Source organism: Aspergillus neoniger, assembly GCF_003184625.1.
Source record: "Aspergillus neoniger CBS 115656 unplaced genomic scaffold BO87scaffold_16, whole genome shotgun sequence".
Taxonomy (NCBI): Eukaryota; Fungi; Ascomycota; class Eurotiomycetes; order Eurotiales; family Aspergillaceae; genus Aspergillus; species Aspergillus neoniger.
The window spans coordinates 240,851-260,484 of record NW_020291144.1 but is presented as its reverse complement, the minus strand read 5'-3'; the positions used below and the strand labels follow the sequence as shown (position 1 = coordinate 260,484).

Here is a 19,634-nt window from a genome sequence, read left to right as displayed (position 1 = left end):
TTGGTGGTTAAGTTAATTCATGCTTCCTGGGGTTTGTTTTGACCGAATTCGGATGTCACATGCTTGGCTGGATATATCACCATTTGTCAGCCACAATGACTTCTACAAACATAAGAATAGTAGTCGTGGGATTCCTCAGGGACAATTTGCTTTTTGGTTGACTCAGCTCCATTTGTTCAGTCGAGTTGAATGTTCTACTATACTTCGAAACTCCGTCTGGTGATATGATATATTCTATCTAGTACTCAGCTAGTATCACTGGCATTCTACCTTTTTCAGAAAGCCGGACTAATCATTCGCTCTTATCCTGCGGCCCTTCGAAAGACATTACAATTCAAATTCTCAGGTAAAAATTGTAATCGAATTTACCAGGCCAGAAAGCATTTGTGATTTCTGCTGAAATGATAGATTGTTTTCATACTAGATAGGTTTGATGACGTCGGAAGACGGAGACGGAGACACTAAGGCGGCGCTAGTGCGGCGGAGTTCATCCACTGCCAGCATCTCCGCCGAACGGTCACCGCAGCTTGCTTCTCATCGCATCCTTGCTATCGTTGTCGTTGGTCCACGGGTGGGCCACGTCCAGATGGCGTTGACATCAGTAAGGAAATACATTCTATGCTGAATGCGATTGGGTCTCAACTAACCCGACTCACGTGGAACTAGTGGAAAGCGTTCAACTTCTTCGACGTCTCCGCAGTGAAGCTGCCGGAGGAGAGCTCCTCGATCTTCAATGTACCCCCTCCCTTGGCCTCTCCGCTACACAAGTCCGTCGCGCTCACACTTACCTTCGGAATGGCTCTAGTCTGATATTATCTCCCTTTCCACCGGCTCTGCGAACATCTTCCTCGGCTCCAGCGATGGCTTTGTCCATATCATCTCGACGAACTTCAAGCTTGTCCGGTCATTCAGGGCATCGGAGACTGGATCGATCGCGCACATCAAGCAGATAGAAGGGACCTCATTGTTGGTAACAATAGCGGAGGATCTCCCCAGTGAGGCAGCTCTGAAGGTCTGGGCCCTCGACAAGTCCGAAAAGAAGACCGGTGCCCCTCGATGCCTATCGACGACCCATGTCCAGAACGCCAGACGGATGTTTCCCGTACGTATAATAGCTCGCAACGCGCTACCCTCTTTGTCGGCTTGATACTAAATAAACACCGGGCAGGTATCTGCTTTCGCGGCGCTCGATGATTTGTCGCAGGTGGCAGTTGGTTTCGCGAACGGATCCGTTACAATTATTCGTGGTGATCTGATCCACGACCGCGGCGCCCGACAGCGGATTGTGTTTGAATCGGAGGAGCCAATAACGGGACTGGAGGTGCAGAGTGGCCCCGTATCGACATTGTACATTTCGACTACGAATCGCATCCTGGCCCTGGTTATCTCAGGAAGGGGGCAGGGACAACCGGCTCGCGTACTCGATGATATGGGATGTGCTGTTGGCTGCCTAAGCTTGGATAGAGACACGGGCGATGTTCTTGTCGCCCGGGAGGATGCGATATATACGTATGGACCACATGGCCGAGGCCCGAGTTACGCCTTTGAGAGTCGTAAAGACTCCGTCACCACTTTCAAGGACTATGTGGCTCTGGTTTGCCCACCTAGAGATACGACCAGCAAGCCTGACACTCTGCGAAACATTGGCGTCGGGCAGGCAGACGACATCTTCAAGACAACCACATTCACCCTGCTCGATACTGATTTGAAGTTCATCGCGCACTCCGAGTCCCTCGTCTCTTCCGTGAAGAACATCTTCGTTGAATGGGGCGATTTGTTTCTCCTCACTACAGATGGAAAGGTATGTTCATATCATTGAGTGTCATAGCTATGGCTTACACGAATCAGCTGTATCGGTATCGTGAGAAAAGCCTCCAGCAGAAGCTCGAAATTCTGTACCAGCGCAATCTATACATCTTAGCGATAAACTTAGCACAAAAGACCGGTGTTGATACACTCCAGCAAAATGCGATCTACCGGAAATACGGTGATTTCCTGTATCAAAGAGGCGACTACGACACGGCCATGCAACAATACCTTCGAGCGATCGATAACACGGAACCTTCTCAGGTCATTCGCAAGGTTGGATATTCCGCACTATTTCTAGAGGGAATTGTCGCTAATGATTGCATAGTACCTGGACACACAACGGATACATAATCTTATCGAGTACCTTGAAGAGCTTCACGATCATGATCGGGCCACGGTGGATCACACCACCCTGCTCCTCAACTGTTACGCAAAGTTGAAGGATACTGGAAAACTTGATGCGTTCATCAAAGCTCCTGGTGAGCTGAAGTTTGATCTGGAAACTGCAATCGCTATGTGCAGGCAAGGTGGCTACTATGAGCAAGCGGCGTACTTGGCTACAAAGTATGGCGAAAATGATATGGTGGTTGATATCCTGATCGAGGACTCCAAGAAGTATGCGGAAGCTGTCGAGTATATCTGGAGGTTAGACCCGGAATTGGTTCGTGCACTCTCATCGATTCGACCCTACTTTGATCACTGACAAGTCCAGGCCTACCACAATCTAATGAAATATGCCCGAGTACTGCTATCCAACTGCCCTGATAAAACCACAGAGCTTTTCATCAAGTACTATAAGGGCCAATATACTCCGAAGACCGAGGTCGAAGCGCCGTCCATGGAACCCCAAGCACAGCCGACCAGTACTTTGCAGAGCTTAGCTGCTTTCCTCCCCTTGTCGTTGATCAACGCTAGCGCGGGCTCAAAACCGGAAGTAGAAGCACCGCCCGTCGAAGACAAGGCTACCGAGGAGTTGGTGGTGTATCAGATACCCAAACCAAGAACAGCATTTTCGGCGTTCGTGGGCCATCCGGATGAGTTCATCTCTTTCCTGGAAGCTCTCATTCAGCAGGATAACTTGAAAGAGGACGATAAGATAGACCTCTACACGACTCTCTTTGAAATGTACCTGGATACTGCAAGTCGACAGAAAGATGCCGCGCAGAAGGTTGAATGGGAGGACAAAGCAAAGAAGCTTATTGAAGGCAAGGATGTAAGGAGACTCACTTGTTCCTTTCTGCTGAGGTTTGCTAATATCCGCTTAGATACCAATCTCCACGTCGAGTGTGCTTCTGCTTTCTGATCTTTCTGGCTTCCGTGAGGGCTCCACGCTCGTACGGGAGCAAGAAGGCCTCTTGTCAGACATCTTCAGGTCGTTCACCTCCGCGAAGGATACTCAGGGTGCCATCAAAGCGTTGAAGAGATATGGCCCCGAGAAACCTCAGCTATATGTGGATGCACTTACGTACTTCGCCTCGAGCCCGCAAATTCTGGAGGAAGCTGGCGATGAATTGGACGCCGTGCTTAAGAAGATTGACGAGGGAGGACTTATGACACCACTTCAGGTTATTCAGACTCTGAGCAACAATGCAGTTGTCACAATGGGTCGCTTGAAGAAGTACCTCAGTGACAACATTGAGCGGGAACGAAAGGAGATCTCTACTGTTGGTTGCCTTCGCATTCGTTGACTTCCTCAATCTAACGATAATGTAGAACCGCCGCCTGATATCAAGCTACAGCACCGAAACGGAGAACAAGAGGAAGGAGCTTGAACAACTGGGTAGCAAGCCTGTTGTCTTCCAGGCCCGTCGGTGCATGTCCTGTGGCGGCGCCCTGGACCTTCCTACAGTGCACTTCCTTTGCAAGCATTCATTCCACCAACGGTGTCTGAACCGAGTGGACGAAGACGCTGAATGTCCTGCTTGCGCACCGCAGAACTCCACTATCAAAGCCATTCGGAAGAGACAGGTCGAGTCTGCAGACCAGCACGATCTGTTCAAGGGTGAATTGCAACGCTCCAAGGACCGATTTGGGGTGGTCAGCGAGTTTTTCGGGCGGGGTGTGATGCGACCCCAAAGTACTATGGAATGATGAGGCATGTAATGAACTGGAAGATACCTTTATGTAGATGCATCATGTTGTTTTCTGTTCTTGTTCTGCCCGCTTTCTAAGAACTTATACCTCAGGCACCAAATGCTTATCAGCACGTGCTTTCGCGTCGCTCCGCCCCCGGATTTGCGGGACGCGAGTGAACCATCAGCCACACTCATAGCCTTAAATGATACCAGATCGCGTGTTCCTTCAATTCTATCTTCCAGACGTATAACTAGACCGGTCCAATGTCCTCTAGCCGTGTGATTCAGGACTCGGACGATGAAGACGATCCTTTGGCGGGGCCCATCTCCCCTCGACCCAGAGTCGATAACACAGACCTTGACATCCGGGCGGGTTCAGGACATTATCAAGCCCATCAGACCAGCCATGACTCGCACATGAATGTCAATTTCGATCAATTCCTGCAATCGCAAGAATCCGCAAATTATGGGATCTCATCCTCCCAGCAACGAAGAGAATCTCGATGGATACCGGCCGATGCGGGGGGCGGATCGATTGGTGAGGGATACGCCAAGTCCATGATTGGATTGTTCGACCACTGACAAGCATACCTACATCCATAGGGTCAATGATGACGGAGATCGGAATTGCACAGCAACGACTATTTGACGATGATGAAGCACACTATACTGAACAATCTGGGTACCAGTACACCGGTGACATGGACACCGCGCAGACGGAATCGGCAGTTGTTCAGGAACAACTTGCTGCAGAATTCCCCCCGCATGACGATATCGCCTTAGTTCCTAATGAGCACCCCCATGGCTACTCGGAACAACCGCCACTATATACTGAAGCGCAGCCTGATATATCCGACACTCTGCCCTACGGAACGGGACAGCACCCGCTTGACGCAGCGAACCTATATACCCACGAGCCAACCGCGCAGCCCAGTGATCATACGAGCTTCAACTACTCGGTTACGACAGGCGCATCCTACAACATGTTCGAATCGTCTCTCCGCCCATCAGGCAGCTTTGACCCAGAGACTAACATCCCTACCCATCCAACCGGCACCGTCGACACCGAGATCGCATACAAATCCCCTCGGCGATCTAACTCCGTCCCACCCGTCCCCTTCTCCCCACACGACACAGAACCATTCTCCTCCGTGGTATCCCCCAAAGCCGGCCGATCGAAAAGCGACAATGCAGTGCAGCAATCCCACCAGAGCGTCGATGAGCTCAACGGGCCGGTAACCATCGAGATCCCCGTGGCGGAGAAGAAACAACGATGCCGCAAGAAGAAACAAAGCATCCCTGAGCACGACGAAGACGATGAGCTAGCCCAGATCCAAACCCCTACTATAATCCAAGATGCGACAACCACTACCACTACCACTACCAATAACAAACCCGAAAAGCGCAAGCCAGGCAGACCCCCAAAGAACCCCAAGCCACCACGTAATGAAGACGACGACCAGCCAGGATTGATATCAAACGACACCACCGCATTCCCTATACCTCCAGAAACTACCACCACCTCAACCGACCCCCTCACAACAACAGAACACCAAACCACTACAAACACCACCGACCCACCCCCACCAAAGAAACAAGCCAAAGAGCCCAAAAAGAAGAAACTCAAACGCGGCAAAACTACCTCCATAACCCTAACAAAGACATACGAGTCCGACGTCGAAGACGACGTAATCTGGGTAGACGAACGACCAGTCTCTACAACAATCACCCCCCAAACCGAAGCAGAAACACAACAACCCGGCAACATCCCTGCACATGAAGAGACCACTCCCACAATCCAAAACCCAGATCCAGAACCCGAGCCACAGCCGGCACCAGCACCCAAAAAGCGCGGCCGCAAACGAAAGAACCCAGTCGAAGAACAACCACCCGCTCCCGCACCAGCTATAGATCCCCAGCAACCATCAGATAAAGAAAACAACCCAGTACCTGACCCCAACTCAGCACCACATGACGACGCAAAACCACAGCAAGAACCAGACCAACAACCACCTCAAGAGAAAGAGAAAGAGGCCGAGAAGGGGAACGAGGACATGAGCGAGCCCCAACAAGAACAGAATCCAGCACCCTCTACGCCCCTAAAACCTAGTAAAGGCCCAACGAAGCACAGTCCCATATCTTCCACGACTAAAGTACCTTATCGGGTTGGGTTGAGTCGGCGAGCGAGAATTGCGCCGTTGTTGAAGATTGTCAGACGGTGATGTGCTGTACGGGTGAGCGGTTTGTGGTTTGTGATTGAGGGGTTTAGTATCATTTTCATCATTATGCTTATCATTATTATTTCTGTCGTGTGGGAACGGATGGCTCGTGGGTGTATTGTAACTACTGGGCATTAACTATGGACGGCGCGGAGCGCGGTAGCGCGGTATACCATCTGGCGTTGTGGATTTACTTGTTGATTGAAGGGTTCAACTTTTCTTTTCTATGCTCATCGGGCCATGCGATGTGATGCTATACTAGGGACAAGTCTATCGAGCATCATGCGCCATGCCAATAGCATGAGTCAAATTGTAAGGCTAGTCTAATGAAAGTACAGACCAACACTTCTTTCTAAAGCACCTCACTGCGTATGATGATGCGCTTCCGTGACCGACTGTAGTATACACAGCTAAGCCGTTGTATATAATAAAAAGGTCAGAATATAAAAAAGGGTCAGGCTTTCAGCCCACCATATCAGCTTAATCCATCAACACCACAAGGAATAACAATATCACAATTGCCACCGACGAGCTTAGCTGCAAAGCCTTCCCTTCTGACTTCGCCGGCTTCGTTGGTTTACCAGAACCAGCATTGGGGGCACCACCGCCTTTGACGGTACCAGCATTGTCGCCGCAATTACCATTATCAGGTCGACATCCAGAACCGCAAAATGTAGACATGCTGCCACAGAAACCAGTGCCACTGCAGCAAGGGCCGAACCGCGACCCAAGACAGGTGATGTTTCCACCACACATGCCATCAACTGATACAGTTTTGGCAACATCATTCTTGGATTTAGACTTTCGCGTTTGTCGATCGTCGAAGGCCTCGTCCTTACGATACCAGAGCTCAGGCGGATCACCCAGGCACTCGCCAACCGTCACGGCGCGGTAGCCCTCTGCGATAAGCTTCTTCAACATGTACTCGGTGAGGTTGTGGACCGTTTGTTCATGGACATCGTGAGCGATGACGAGCCAAGGCCTATCAAAATCCGTCCGAGAGGCCAAGTTGCGATCGAAAATGTCCTTGGATTGTTGGATCAGAGCCGGGCTATCATGACTGTAATCTTCAGTGTCGATATCGTACAGGATGACATGATATCCAAGCGAGCCAAGATCTTCCAGACAGCCTGACTCCGCGGTACAGCTGGAATACGGAGGACGCATGTAAGTGGGGATTGTTCCCAAAATGTTGCGTAGAGCAACTTCGTTCCACAGCAGCTGAACCCGGCGCTGATCTTGCGTGACTTTACTAAGGTCTTGATGTGACCAAGTATGGCTGGCAACTTGGTGGCCAATGCGATACATGCGTTGAATCAAAGATGCCCAAGGCATCCCAGGACTATCAATCTCGCCCTTGGCATTGTTATTTCCTGTCACAAAGAATGTCACTTTTGCTTCATATTTGTCAAGGAGGTCGAGAAGGTCCTGAGTATATTCCTTGGGGCCATCATCAAAGGTCAGGGCGATGGTTCCTGGAGTGGTACAGGACCGAATGAATTTTGGGCCATAGGGTACGTTGCCTACATGAGGCCGAGGAATCTTGTCCGTAGGAGGGCCTCCTGGAGTTGTGTGAGCGTCGCAATTACCGAAGTCGATCTGACAGTCAGGAGAGCTGCAGTGGTTCTTGGTGTCCCCGCAATAACCTGTGGCCATCAGTACGGGCTAACTCGTCTACAAGGAAGTAGGCTGAACACACCAGCAGTTGAGCAGCATTTACCCTCAGGACACTTGCCATGATCAGGGCCACAGCGGGGACTAGAACCACGCTCGACAAGCTTGTGATCAGGAGCATCTCCGTGAGTAAGGGGCAGAAGATGAGTTCCTTGACGGTTAGGCTGCAAACTGAAGATGTTGCGCGCAGCCGTACATGCCACAAGACCAAGCCCAGAAACAACCAAGCGAAGCATGTGCATTTTGAGATAGTATATTTTGATAAGATGTAATTCAGAGTAAACTGTAGAGTAATGGAGACAGTGAGTAGAGACTTGTACAGTTGATGAGATATGCTGTGGGAGAAAAGAAGAAGATGGTTGCAAGGTAGCAGAACAGCTTAGACGACCGGGCCTTTCTGATGTGAATGGAAGTGACGACCCTGCATGCAGGGCAAGAAGCTGCCGACGAATGCTTTGAGACATCGCGACGGAAGGAGCTTATTCATAAGGATCAGTCGAAGAGATGTTGCAATGACGGTCCGGCTAAATTAGAACAGGCAATGATCAGAAAGGAACGCTAACCTTTTTCATAGATCATTGACTTGGCTGGACGAAAAGGTTCTCGACTACTATTCCCAAGACTAAGAAGTGCTGTGGAACTCCATTGATGGGCACTGGGGGGACGCTGCATTGCATTGCTTTCTTCTTTTCATTAAGGGTATGGTCATGGCACCCAGAGAACTGGAAGGCTCATCATGTCTATAAGGCGAGTCCTAATTACATGGGAAGCCGCCGTTCTGGTGAATAAAACTTGAGGCTACCAGCACAAAACTGTGTCCCTCACGCAATCGAGCCTACGGAAAGCGATATTGGGATCCGGTTGACTACTATAAAGCCGGGCCGTGAGCAAGGTTATAGAAGTGAGATAGGATCGATGCCGACTTACTTGTGCTAAGTTATCCTCGCCAACAGCAGCAAAGACATAAGGGGCTAGTGTAGGAAGATGAGGACCAAACTTGGCCGGGGCACTTTTCGCTACACCACCGACAGTGGCAATGAGGTGACGCCGATGGACTGTACTAAGTTGTGGGGAGTTGAATCTTTGGACCAGCCCCTGGACAAAAGCGCTAAGTTGAGCATCGGAGAAGTGGAGCACAAGGGCGGATATGGCCGTCAGAGCCCTTTTCGTGACCACGGTGCCAGCTGTATCGTTGTCAACGATAGACAGGACGGAGTTTTGCAAGGCCGTCAATTCGGGCTCTTTCAGCAGGGGGCCAAAGCAAGTGACAACCTGAATGAGTACATCAATAGCATCACTACTGAAGCCCTTTGAAGGATCCTTCTCCAACATGCCCTTGACGATCGAGCCACGCCGACTAGTAGGGGATGGAGTCGGGCCAGTCAAGCGGGGAATGAGGACGCGAGAGACGGCCGAATATGCCATTGTCGCCTCCTGACTTGGAGGCTGACCCGGCTGCGGCCGAGGAAGAGCTGTCACAATGTATCTCAGAGCAGTATTCGGAACGGATGTGTCAATGGTTTGCGAGGCTGTCAGGTTTGTGAGCTTTTCGAGAAGAGATGCAAGGCTTTCGAAGGGCAGTCGAAGGACAAGAGGGCCAAGACTGGACGATGTACATCAAGTTAGTCCGATTAACCGATTTAAGACGGGACTTTTGACAAACCATTTCAGAGCTTGATTCTGGACATCGCCATGTTGGTCATCCAAGGCCTTCAACAAGCCCTCAGCCAGTCTTGATGAGGAGACTTGGTCATGAGCCAGATAGGTGGAATTAGGATTATTTAAAATGCCAAGTAGATCATTTAGCGACATGTATCGCATGTCCGGGTCAGGGTCGCTCAGTTTAGAGAGCAGGCTGTTAAGGCTGTGCTGCACCGACTGCCGGTCCGCCATGTTGAAGCCCCGCAGTGAGTTTCGGCGTCAGGATAGGGGAGGGTAGTTGAGAAGAAAGAGAACCCCTGAAGGTAAAGCGTGGGGAGCCTTAGAAAGAGTGTGTCTCCAACAGTCGGGATAAGTTGTCACGCAACGAAATCAGGGATGAAGTTGGGACTAAAGAACCACCGAAGAAGCAACAAGTGGGATGATGAATGGGGAGGAGATAGAGTTAAAGTGGTGTTTGTTATCGGAGCTGCTTGTGCAGCCTCAGGCACGAACAAGCTCCTACGGCGGGCTCTTGAGACTATTAGTGCATGTTCCATACTTGACAGATTCAGAACCACGCAGTGACCTCAAGAATGTGCATTGACAGGGCCAATTGAGAAGAACGTAAAAGGTCTTAAACTAGGCCATATTGCCTGCTTACCATGCTAAGGAAGATAAGTGGCTATAACCTTCAGATGTTGAGCATGCGGTCCATGCGAGACGGACTACAAAAGGCCAACGTTCTTCCCCGCACGGTGCCATTACATCATCCGCGGTAATTACAGGCGGTAGTACATGAGGAGTACTTTATTCCTCTATAGTGAGCAACGCTAATTACCAGGTAAACCAGCGAGTAAGTAACCGGTAAAATGACCGTGGCAGCAAGGAAGGAGAGCCACTCCGGCAGCTCCCGCTCCGAAGAAGTGGTGACCAGGAATGGAATTGCAACGTAACGAAGGCCAGTCCGGGACTGCCTTCAATTAGGTCATACCATCCCCGGTCCAGCCTCCTGCTTTCCCCTCATACTTTCTCTTCCTTCTTCTTCTTCTCCTCCTCCTTCTTCCGCTACCTTCTTCTTCTTCCCGTCAATTGCATCCCATTGCTACTGTGCCTACTGAGCTATACCATCTTCTAAAATTCTCCCCTAGCCATAACCCATCTCACAATGGTTCTCGCACGCCCTCATATCCTCCGCACATCTGCTAGGGCCGTCGGTGCCGGCATCGGCGTCGCAGCTCGTCGTCCTCCCACACAGCAATTCGCTCGCAGGGGTTACGCCCAAGCGCATGACGCTCCCAAGTCCTCCGATCTACCATGGTAGTTATCTTCTCTCTGAAGTCTAGTCTCACTGGTTCAGGGCACAGGACTAAAGACGCAATTCAACTAGGCTCATCGCATCTCTGGGTCTTGGTGTCCCAACAGCATTCTACCTGCTTCAGTCCGGACCCAAGAAGACCCCTCATCACGGCCACGAGGCTCACGGCGCTGGCCACGTCGAGAAGGAGGAGAAGGCCCCTGCGGGTGAAGCTACTCCTCAGCCTGATCGCGATGCAGAGCAGAAGACAGATACGTCTTCCTCTGCGGAGGGTACGCCGTCAACGGACGGAAAGCCGCCCTCGGATGTAGACCAGGTGAGCCATTGATCTCCCGGCAGTAGCAATAATTTCACTCCTTTGTTTTGAAAGGATGCTCGACTAACTACTTCCCAAATGTAGCCCTCCAGTCGCAAGGACACTGGTAATTCGGCGACCATCTCTGGCAAGCAGGAGGGTCTCTCTAACACCAACACGGACAACCCGTACGTGAACGAGCCTGGGAAGAGCGCAAAGGGCGAGGGTGAAACCGAAACCGCCAAGGTGAAGGGAACCGTTTCCCCCGAGCGCCCCCAGGCTTGATGGAGAGTGACCGTGGGCCATACATGTGAAAAGTCCACTTAAGTCTTTGACGAAGGCTACTGTATTTTATCGTCCATGTGGCATGATCGCGAGCTAGATTACCAAAGAGTTGCCAATGTAACTTTTGCGTCTACTACTTTGTAGCGGTATGTCCCTTATTCTCCAAGTATGTGCGGTCTAGGCTGGCAGGAAGGACTCTGCTCAGGCGTGTTAGCTCTGCCGCAGGAGTTACACCAATGACACAAGATATGCGTCTGGATAATATGGAGTATAAATATATCTATTTCTATTCACAAGCACTAGGGACAAATTACTATCGAGTTTCGTACTGAAACTCTTCCTTGCATGATTCCTGCACCCAGCCGCTTGTTGAGGCACTTTCATAGTGTAAATTTGGATTTCCCATTTACTACAATTGCTAGTATTACTAGTATATAAATACAGTATTGCCTCACTAGTAGTATTAGTAGGACCTGGGGAAATTAGCTGCTCGTTAAGGGTGTACGCGCTTGGCTACCTACATGGGTAACAGTATGGACTGACGGTAGTAGTACTCAAATGAGGGTCAGGTGTGAAATTGAAGCAGTATGGAAACCCCAGAGGCATGTTGGCATACTACCAGCACTACCGAGAAGTACTTAAGTACTAGTAGTTTGATTCCTGAGTGAGAGGCGATTGGTTTGTTGACGAAAGACATACGCTTATTTGCGGGCTCTAAAAGCCAGTAATCGACGAGGAACTAAGAACAGTAGTGCTCCGCAATGTGCAGACTTGCCAATGGATTATACGACGATAATATATCATGATCATAGTTGTTGTTTACTACTACTACTACTACTACTCCTCCATACTAGGACTCCCAGTCCGACTATACGCCCATACCGACATTTTACTTCTAATTCGACGATCGCAGCGCTCACTCCCAACTTCAAACATTGGGGATTATAATCGCAACGAACACGAGCCAGTGGTTATCAATCCAATTTGCCCGAAACACCAAGCTCGTGCCTTGCAGGGTCTGGCGTTGGAAACACGACGACTCGGGCAGAATAGACCGTGACGGATGAGACTGGTCCACTGTGTACTTACTAGGGAGCCTGTGCTCCTTGCGTCGCGAAAATTAATATCGAATGAGTCCCTAAAGGGATCGACGGTGGGCGACAATTGGGTACTTTTTTTTTCCCCTACTACGTATCCACAATGCTCAGACTCTCTTAAGACTAAGTAGACTCTACTCCGTAAAGAGGATGGAGTCGGTCACTGGCAGAAGTACTGCAATTGGCTGGCGAAGGGATCCAGTGCCAACTCAGACTGCAATTGTCCACTTCAGGTTAAGGGATTGATTGTGTTGCAATTTTAGCTGTGCTTTGCGGGTCTGGTTGGGCTGGCTGTTGCGATGGCCCATAATATTTTCGTTATTATAAAATGTTGTTGTTGTTGTGATTATTTCGCTGTGTTGCTCCGACGCAAGGTGTTATTATTGTATTTTCTTTTTTCTTCTTCCTTCAAGGTGCAGCAGCAGGTGTTTCAGGAGAGGCACGATCTCGGCGGAAACACGGGGGGATCAACCATGAGTCCGGGTCCCTCTCTCTCTGGAACCAAGGAACCGTGGGGAAGGGGAGACAACAAGGAAACAATGGAACTAGAGTTGGGCAGTTGTAGAAAAAAACTTGTCAACAAAAAGAATTAGCCAACCACTAACTAATTCCAGCGTAGATTGATTTTGACTGGGGAGGGTTGCCCCGAGCACCCGCCCAGCCCGACTGGATCGATGGACACTAAAACCCAGTAAACCAACTAAATAATCCAACTAAACCCGTGCCGCTGAATCTCCACTCGCCCAAGAATAACAATTTATCGACTTGTAGATTCCCTCTTTCTTCCTCCTCTCCCCTCCTCCCCCAATCTTACTTACATATTCCCTCCCATTCATTCATTATTCCTCTGTAACTAAGCTACTCCTCGATCCTTGCTTATACTCTCTCCACATACACACACACCCACCCCATCATTGCGCATCGCCTTCTGCAACAAACCCACCGCAGTCCACCCCCGATGCCATTCCACCATCCTTCAGCTCCATGGTCCGCCTGCATCTGCTAATTTCCGCTGTGCTTGCATCCCGCCTGGCGTCCTGTGAATCGCGACGCGCGCCGACCTGAGCTTCAGCCTCTGCGACCACCACCCTCCCTCCCTCTCTCCCCCTCTCCTCCGATCCAGAAAATGAGCGACAATCCACCATGGCTGGACCAACTCTCCGACGATTGGGTGCCCGTCCCTGTGCCTGGAACCCCAACCAGCCCGGTCCCCTCTCGGTCCATCTCTCATTCCCGCCAGTCCAGCTTACAAAACTCTCCTAGTCGCATTCCGGTTCCCGCGCGTCGCTCTGTCGCCCCGTCGCCATCGCCTATTGATAAAAAGAAGGTTTCTCGGCCCTGTCATTTCATGAAAAGGGAACCGCCCACGCCGAAGACCCCTCGTACCCCCAAGACTCCGTCCAAGTTGCGATCTCCGGTCCCCGATAAGACGAAAAAGAGCCCGCGACCAAATCCACCGTCCAGGAACCTGTCGTCCAGGCGTAAACAATCGTCCACCATGGACACGAGATCGCCGTTGCGATCGGTCTCGAACGCCTCCGGTCAGTCGGTCCAGCAAAGCACTGTTCAAATCAAACCAAAGAAGGCCAAGGGCGGCGAAGGGACCCCGGAATGGCGGAGGAGACTGGTCCATGGAGATATCCCTTCCGGTGAACAGCGCGATCTTTTCGCCCCAATTGGACTCGAGAGTGTGTTCAAGCCACCCACCCCCGGAACCGAGAAAACGCAAGATGAAGCCCTTTCCAGAATGAAACACTCGGATAGCGTCTGGGACTTCTCCACGTCCTCGGACCGACGCGACAATGCTACTTCGAACGGACCTCCTGGTGATGGTCAACATGAGTTTGGTGAGGGTGCCGGCCATTCCTCCTCTCCGAAAAGCCCCCGATCCCCGACCAAGTCGTCGGGTCAAGATCAAGGAGAACTCCGGTCGACTCCTGGAAGCCCCCGAGGATCGCGCAACGGGATGCTGGATGTGAAGAAAGGGCCTACGAAATTTGTGTTGAACCAAGGTGACGGTCATGAGGATTCTTGGAATGGCACGCAAATGAGATCGGCTAGTGGATTGGAAGATATGCGAAATGAAGATTTCACGCCCATCACCTTCTCACAGCCGAATACAATGGACGGAAACGCTGCATCAGAAGTAATAAGGTCCGCATTGAAGAAAGTGACGAACAAGCTCGAAAGACTACACTTGCCGCCCTATGAACGGCCCGACTCTCCGGCAAGTGATAGCTTCCTGCTAAATCAACCGTCGGAGGCCCCCGTCGACCCGTTACCGGAAGATGATCTACTAGATGTCACGAGTCATTCTCTGCCCAAAGACCTCTCCATGGGGACGCTGGATTTCCGGGGCCGCGGAGCTTTTGCGCACCTGCGACGAGACGACTATCTGAACGAAGGCTCTTTCCAGAAGCTACATCTGTCACCGCCGCCCTTTCCCTCTGAACGACTGTCACCGTTCCTGCCTTCCAACCACAGAATCCGGAGCTCACCACCTTTCTACCAGAAGACTAATCCAGTAACGGATCCCCCGACGCTCCCTCGACCATCGTCTGCGCATGTTGCTGCTCGACCCGGAACCGGAAGAACCGACGTCATGCCCTCTTCAGGCAGCCCTTTGAAGCTGTTCGGAAACCATGATACCTTTACAAACAACAGGCTATTGCGACGGATGAGCCAATTTGAAGAGACCTATGGAGGCTTTTCGGAGGATGATGAGCCCGTGTCCCCTTCAGAAGAAGCGCGGCGTAAGGGCGAGTCGAGGAGTTTCATGAGCGCACAACAAGACGCGTTGGGTGAGGCCAGCGTTAGAAGACACGAGCGACCAAGATCGCGAAACACGCCGAACCCTCGACTCAACCGATTCGGTGACGGGGAGCTGGACCATTTCGACTTCTCTGATACCAGCCCATACGAGCCAAAGCTGCTCAGTAACGAAGTTGTAGGCTCTAATCAGCGGCCCCCTTCGCGGAGGCTCTCTGTCGAACGGGGTTATCTGGGCCGCCGTTCGTATAGAAAGCAGAGCCTTGATGGTGGGTCAAACAGATCTACAAAGAATTACAAGTCAACAGAGACGTTAGAGTCGGCCTCGAGTGCCAATGCCCCTGATAAACAGGGCCTATGGACAGTCGAAGAGTTCCACCACTCCGAAACGGGATCAAGACCGAATTCCCCAGCTAAAGACCCCCATCCAAAGAGGCGTCGAACCCTTCTTCAATCTCACGGTCTCATGCCAGATGATGCTGGATCTGGGAAGGTCACCGGTCAGGCTCCAGATAACCTCACGTTGTTACAAAGAAGTTTGATGCAACACGGTGTAACGGAGGAGGACACCGAACGTTTTCTCCGGTCTCAATCAGCGTACCCAGCCAACACCCCAACTCCGAGTCAAGTAAGATCGCTCTCGAGGAAAAGGCCATCGTCAAGCCGAAATCACAATCGTCTTGGGCATGATGACCATGGCAATCAGACCTTCTCCCCTCCGGACAATGTGATACCAATTGTGAAAGTCAATGGCGTCAACACGGAAATTCGAAAGGGGTCAATCACTACGCAAGATTTCCTCAACGAGGCAACCAAGATTATGGATATTATCCGATCCAAGGGCCGGTCTGCTGGCGGACTTTCCAGTGTAGAGGAGTCCGATGCTGAGGACCAGGACGAGAGCGGTAGTTATGAAGACGAGTCCACTCGCGAAGAATTCTCGCGCCCTCCGAGCCGGGAGGGGGGCGATATGCGGAAGCTAAGGGAGCCCCACGAGCCAAACCCTCGTATACTGAGCCACTTGAAGAAGTTCCAAGAGCATGACGATCAAGAATTTGAAGTCAACGGGTCCGATATGTCCTTGAACTTGGATCAGGATGACACTAACTCCGATGGTGCCAATTCAATCTGGGACGAAGGCGAAGGAAATGAGCAGAACGATAAGGCCGACGCTGAAACCCGAAACTTGGACGCTGAGCAGCATATACGCAGATCGTCCGCTCCGACTGAAGACGGCGAAGAAGACGATGATCTTCCTGACCTTCTAACTATCAACACTCATTTCTCCGGCAAAAGCCTCAGTGCACGTTCCATACCCACAGGCTCTTCTTCACAGAGCTCGCATGCAAAAGGTGTCCTGTCGTCAGACATCGTGTCCCACCTTATTCCGGAGCAAGTAAATGGCCTCACATACGACCGTTATAGGAACCAATGGGTTAAGGAAACCGTTCAGAAGTCTCCAGGCAAGCCCAAGGGTGAGGAGAGCGAGGACGATCCGTTTAAGGATATCCCTGATCTTAGCGTGGATGAGCTTCAGGAGATGATGAGGATGCAGAGCTCTCTTTCTCCCGATAAAACCAAAGGCTCTTCCGTCCGCGGTGAAGAAAACGCGCGCCAGAGCTCGCCCAGCCCACGAAAGGCTTCCCATCAGTCAGAGCGGCGCCCACAAACGAAAGAGGGCGAGCCCTCAGTCAATATCAGCTCTGTTCAGTCGAAAACCACCCCTTTTACGTCTAGATTTTCCAACTCGGAGACCCGAGCTACCTCTTGGGGATCCGAGGCCCGCAGGACGAGCAAATCAACCAGCGAGGTCGAGCATGAAATCCAACTTCACGAAGGCCGCTTGTCCAAGCTACCACGGCGCCAGCAGGAACACCGCCAACAAGCTCGGGTCGTCACCATCAGCTTCTCGTCGCCACTGGTTTCACAGATCGCATTTGATGAAGATGAAAGCCCCACCAAACTCCGACAGAATCAAGAGACCCACCAGTCTGAGCATGGCCCTGCCTGTGCCGAGGCGGATCATTCCAGTCGTCCACTGGATACCCTGCTACCAGAGCAGAAGTCCCTGGACCCTGGTGCGATACCGGACCTTGATGGCAGAGGAGAAGTGAGTTTAGTTCGAAGAGGCTCTGATGGATCTGTGGCATCCACGCCGGACAAGAGCAATGTCAACAATTCCCTGGTTCGCTTCCAACATTTAGGACCAGACACGACCTATAGCTTCCATCTCAGCCCATTGCCCGACTTCACTATTGACCAGATTGACCAACCACTCCATCTTGAAGTCAGCTATGTGGCACAGCGGACTCAACCGACATCGCTGCGCCAGGTTCACGGCACATTCGCCTTGGCGACTGAGGATTTGGTGAAGCATATCACCGAAGCCGAACCATTCGAACCATACTGGGAAAATGTGAGGCGCCTGGTCCTACGGCATAAGGGATTGATCACCCTCCACAAGCTCTGTGATTTCTGCCCCCGACTGGAAGAATTGGATGTGACTGGCAATGATATTGGTCAGCTTGGAGGTGTTCCTCCTAGCCTGAGGACACTGAATATTCAGGACAATTGTCTCTCGAACCTCACTGCTTGGGGCCATTTGACCAACTTGCAGTATCTCGATGTATCCGGGAACGAACTCGAAAGCTTGGATGGTTTCAGCAGCCTCATCCATCTCAGAGAGCTGAAAGCCAACGACAATAACATCACGAACATTGAAGGCATATTCGACTTGGACGGGCTATTGAGCTTGCAATTAAGGAACAACGGCTTGACCGCAGTCGACTTTGGCCGAGCAGAGTTGTGAGTACACCCCGCTCCCGTTCCCTGATTCGTATCTAACGGTCGCCTCTTCAACTAAACAGGACTCGCTTGCATGATCTCGATCTTAGCCATAACCAACTTTCGTCCATTCGCAACATTGACTCACTTCCCTCCTTGTCTGCCCTTGACCTCCGCTTCAATCAGCTCGACGGACTTGAAACCGCAGCCTCTTTACCTAGTCTTCAGTCGTTGAAGCTCTCCAATAACATCCTGCGCACACTCGACGTCGGGGCTTTCCCATCCCTACACCTGCTTTATGTGGACCAAAATTTCTTGCGCAGTGTCTCTGGTCTCGATAAATGCCATTCATTGGAGGTCCTCTCTGCTAGAGAACAAATGAATGGAGACGTCGATGGTGGCATTTTCAACATCGATTTGGGTCTGGTGAAAGATCTTCGGAAGGCGTTCCTTTCGTCAAACAGACTTTCTATGCAGAGCCTTTCGCCTTCCTCGCCCCTTTTAAGCTTGCAGCTACTGGACATAGCCTCCTGTAGCATTCAGGGGCTTCCTGTGGATTTTGCTGCGAGCTTTCCCAATGTGGTGGTCCTTAATCTCAACTTCAACTCTCTGACAGGTCTCAATGAACTATCGGGCTTGAAATGCCTTGCTCGGTTAGCAGCTGCAGGAAACAACATCACACGACTGCGGCGTCTCTGTCAAGTACTGAGCCATATTGGAAGGACCAGTAAAGGAAGGGCCTGTTCTCTGCAGAAGGTCGACATCCGTGGCAACCCCCTCACCGTCCGGTTCTATCCCCCTGCTGTTATTGGCAACGGCAAAGCGAATGTGAAGAAGCTGAAGGCGAAAGAGGAGCTTGGCCTACGACGCCATGACGGCTTGGACCTTCCCTCTGCCCTGGCTGAATTTGGACACAGTGGAGACGTCACGCACCCAGCTACTCTAGGCGAGGAGGAATTGCCGAACCCTGCCAAGGAGATTGAGATTGATGATCCCTACACTCTTCCGCTCGCCGATCCTTTGGCTGATCAAAGATACTTATCCCACTTGGATGAGCCAACGCGACTCCGTAGACGAGTCTTCGAGCTTATGCTATACGCCGGAACTGGGGGTTCGATTCGCCTTCTGGACGGCTTGGAGCTGAGACCTTCTGTGGACGAAGGCTCCGACATGGACCGGGCCTGGGCAAAGCTTGAAAAGCTCGGTGTGCTCAAGAAGAAAGCAATCACTGCATAAGTTGCCTGTTTTTTATTTAGCATTGCATGATTCATGATATCCTGGGGTGCAACTGCACGGAGTTTTGATATCATTGGGTTGGATCACTGTCTTGCTTTCTGTTATTATTTTGTTTCTTGCTTCTACATAGCGGATGGTTGGTTGGCTGTTTGTTGATTGGCGTTTTAACGGCTACGTGAAGGGGGCTGGCTGCATACCAGGAGTTCTGGAAACTCATCACACACTGCTGTTTCTGTATTCTACTTCAAGCGGACTATTCCCCCCATATCATATCCAGTGCACATTCTATCGTCATAATGCATTGATGCTGTTCTTTTCTTCTTAATCTTCATCCTAGCTTAGTACAGTAACTACATAAGGCCAATGCACTAAACTGAAGGCATGAATCATCGTTCATCATTCATTGACATCAATAACTACCATTTGACAACATGA

The 19,634-nt window shown here is 51.1% G+C and overlaps 5 protein-coding genes across 5 annotated transcripts; 4 read left to right on the top strand and 1 right to left on the bottom strand.

Moving 5' to 3' along the window:
* Nucleotides 1-179: 179 nt before the first annotated feature.
* Nucleotides 180-4,092, top strand: BO87DRAFT_376599 (tethering complex subunit PEP5). Its single transcript, XM_025623327.1, has 9 exons — nt 180-601; nt 667-735; nt 806-1,102; nt 1,169-1,801; nt 1,849-2,082; nt 2,135-2,470; nt 2,522-3,022; nt 3,075-3,473; nt 3,523-4,092. The coding sequence occupies exons 1-9, from the start codon at nt 434-436 to the stop codon at nt 3,898-3,900; spliced, it is 3,015 nt and encodes a 1,004-aa protein (XP_025479703.1). The 5' UTR covers nt 180-433; the 3' UTR covers nt 3,901-4,092.
* Nucleotides 4,093-4,096: 4 nt separating this feature from the next.
* Nucleotides 4,097-6,367, top strand: BO87DRAFT_459088 (uncharacterized protein). The gene is made up of 2 exons (XM_025628923.1): nt 4,097-4,422; nt 4,488-6,367. The coding sequence occupies exons 1-2, from the start codon at nt 4,149-4,151 to the stop codon at nt 6,104-6,106; spliced, it is 1,893 nt and encodes a 630-aa protein (XP_025479702.1). The 5' UTR covers nt 4,097-4,148; the 3' UTR covers nt 6,107-6,367.
* A 216-nt stretch (nt 6,368-6,583) lies between these two features.
* On the bottom strand, nt 6,584-9,670 carry BO87DRAFT_396992 (glycoside hydrolase/deacetylase; the record flags this gene model as incomplete). Its single annotated transcript, XM_025625275.1, has 5 exons — nt 6,584-6,711; nt 6,745-7,729; nt 7,801-8,174; nt 8,701-9,380; nt 9,441-9,670. 5 exons carry the CDS (start codon nt 9,668-9,670, stop codon nt 6,584-6,586), a joined length of 2,397 nt encoding a protein of 798 aa, XP_025479701.1.
* A 718-nt stretch (nt 9,671-10,388) lies between these two features.
* BO87DRAFT_376596 (uncharacterized protein) lies at nt 10,389-11,620 on the top strand. The gene is made up of 3 exons (XM_025623326.1): nt 10,389-10,735; nt 10,806-11,049; nt 11,134-11,620. Exons 1-3 carry the CDS (start codon nt 10,584-10,586, stop codon nt 11,311-11,313), a joined length of 576 nt encoding a protein of 191 aa, XP_025479700.1. The 5' UTR covers nt 10,389-10,583; the 3' UTR covers nt 11,314-11,620.
* A 1,769-nt stretch (nt 11,621-13,389) lies between these two features.
* BO87DRAFT_334655 (uncharacterized protein) lies at nt 13,390-19,492 on the top strand. The gene is made up of 2 exons (XM_025620460.1): nt 13,390-17,984; nt 18,047-19,492. Exons 1-2 carry the CDS (start codon nt 13,537-13,539, stop codon nt 19,197-19,199), a joined length of 5,601 nt encoding a protein of 1,866 aa, XP_025479699.1. The 5' UTR covers nt 13,390-13,536; the 3' UTR covers nt 19,200-19,492.
* Nucleotides 19,493-19,634: the final 142 nt, after the last annotated feature.

Excerpts from the sequence above, each read along its gene's own strand:
- BO87DRAFT_376599 (XM_025623327.1), top strand. The coding sequence starts at position 434 with ATGACGTCGGAAGACGGAGACGGAGACACTAAGGCGGCGCTAGTGCGG. Across the intron at positions 736-805 it reads AGAGCTCCTCGATCTTCAAT|TCTGATATTATCTCCCTTTC; the intron begins GTACCCCCTCCC and ends GAATGGCTCTAG. Across the intron at positions 1,802-1,848 it reads TCCTCACTACAGATGGAAAG|CTGTATCGGTATCGTGAGAA; the intron begins GTATGTTCATAT and ends TACACGAATCAG.
- BO87DRAFT_459088 (XM_025628923.1), top strand. The coding sequence starts at position 4,149 with ATGTCCTCTAGCCGTGTGATTCAGGACTCGGACGATGAAGACGATCCT. Across the intron at positions 4,423-4,487 it reads TGCGGGGGGCGGATCGATTG|GGTCAATGATGACGGAGATC; the intron begins GTGAGGGATACG and ends CTACATCCATAG.
- BO87DRAFT_376596 (XM_025623326.1), top strand. The coding sequence starts at position 10,584 with ATGGTTCTCGCACGCCCTCATATCCTCCGCACATCTGCTAGGGCCGTC. Across the intron at positions 10,736-10,805 it reads AAGTCCTCCGATCTACCATG|GCTCATCGCATCTCTGGGTC; the intron begins GTAGTTATCTTC and ends CAATTCAACTAG. Across the intron at positions 11,050-11,133 it reads CGCCCTCGGATGTAGACCAG|CCCTCCAGTCGCAAGGACAC; the intron begins GTGAGCCATTGA and ends TCCCAAATGTAG.
- BO87DRAFT_334655 (XM_025620460.1), top strand. The coding sequence starts at position 13,537 with ATGAGCGACAATCCACCATGGCTGGACCAACTCTCCGACGATTGGGTG. Across the intron at positions 17,985-18,046 it reads GACTTTGGCCGAGCAGAGTT|GACTCGCTTGCATGATCTCG; the intron begins GTGAGTACACCC and ends TCAACTAAACAG.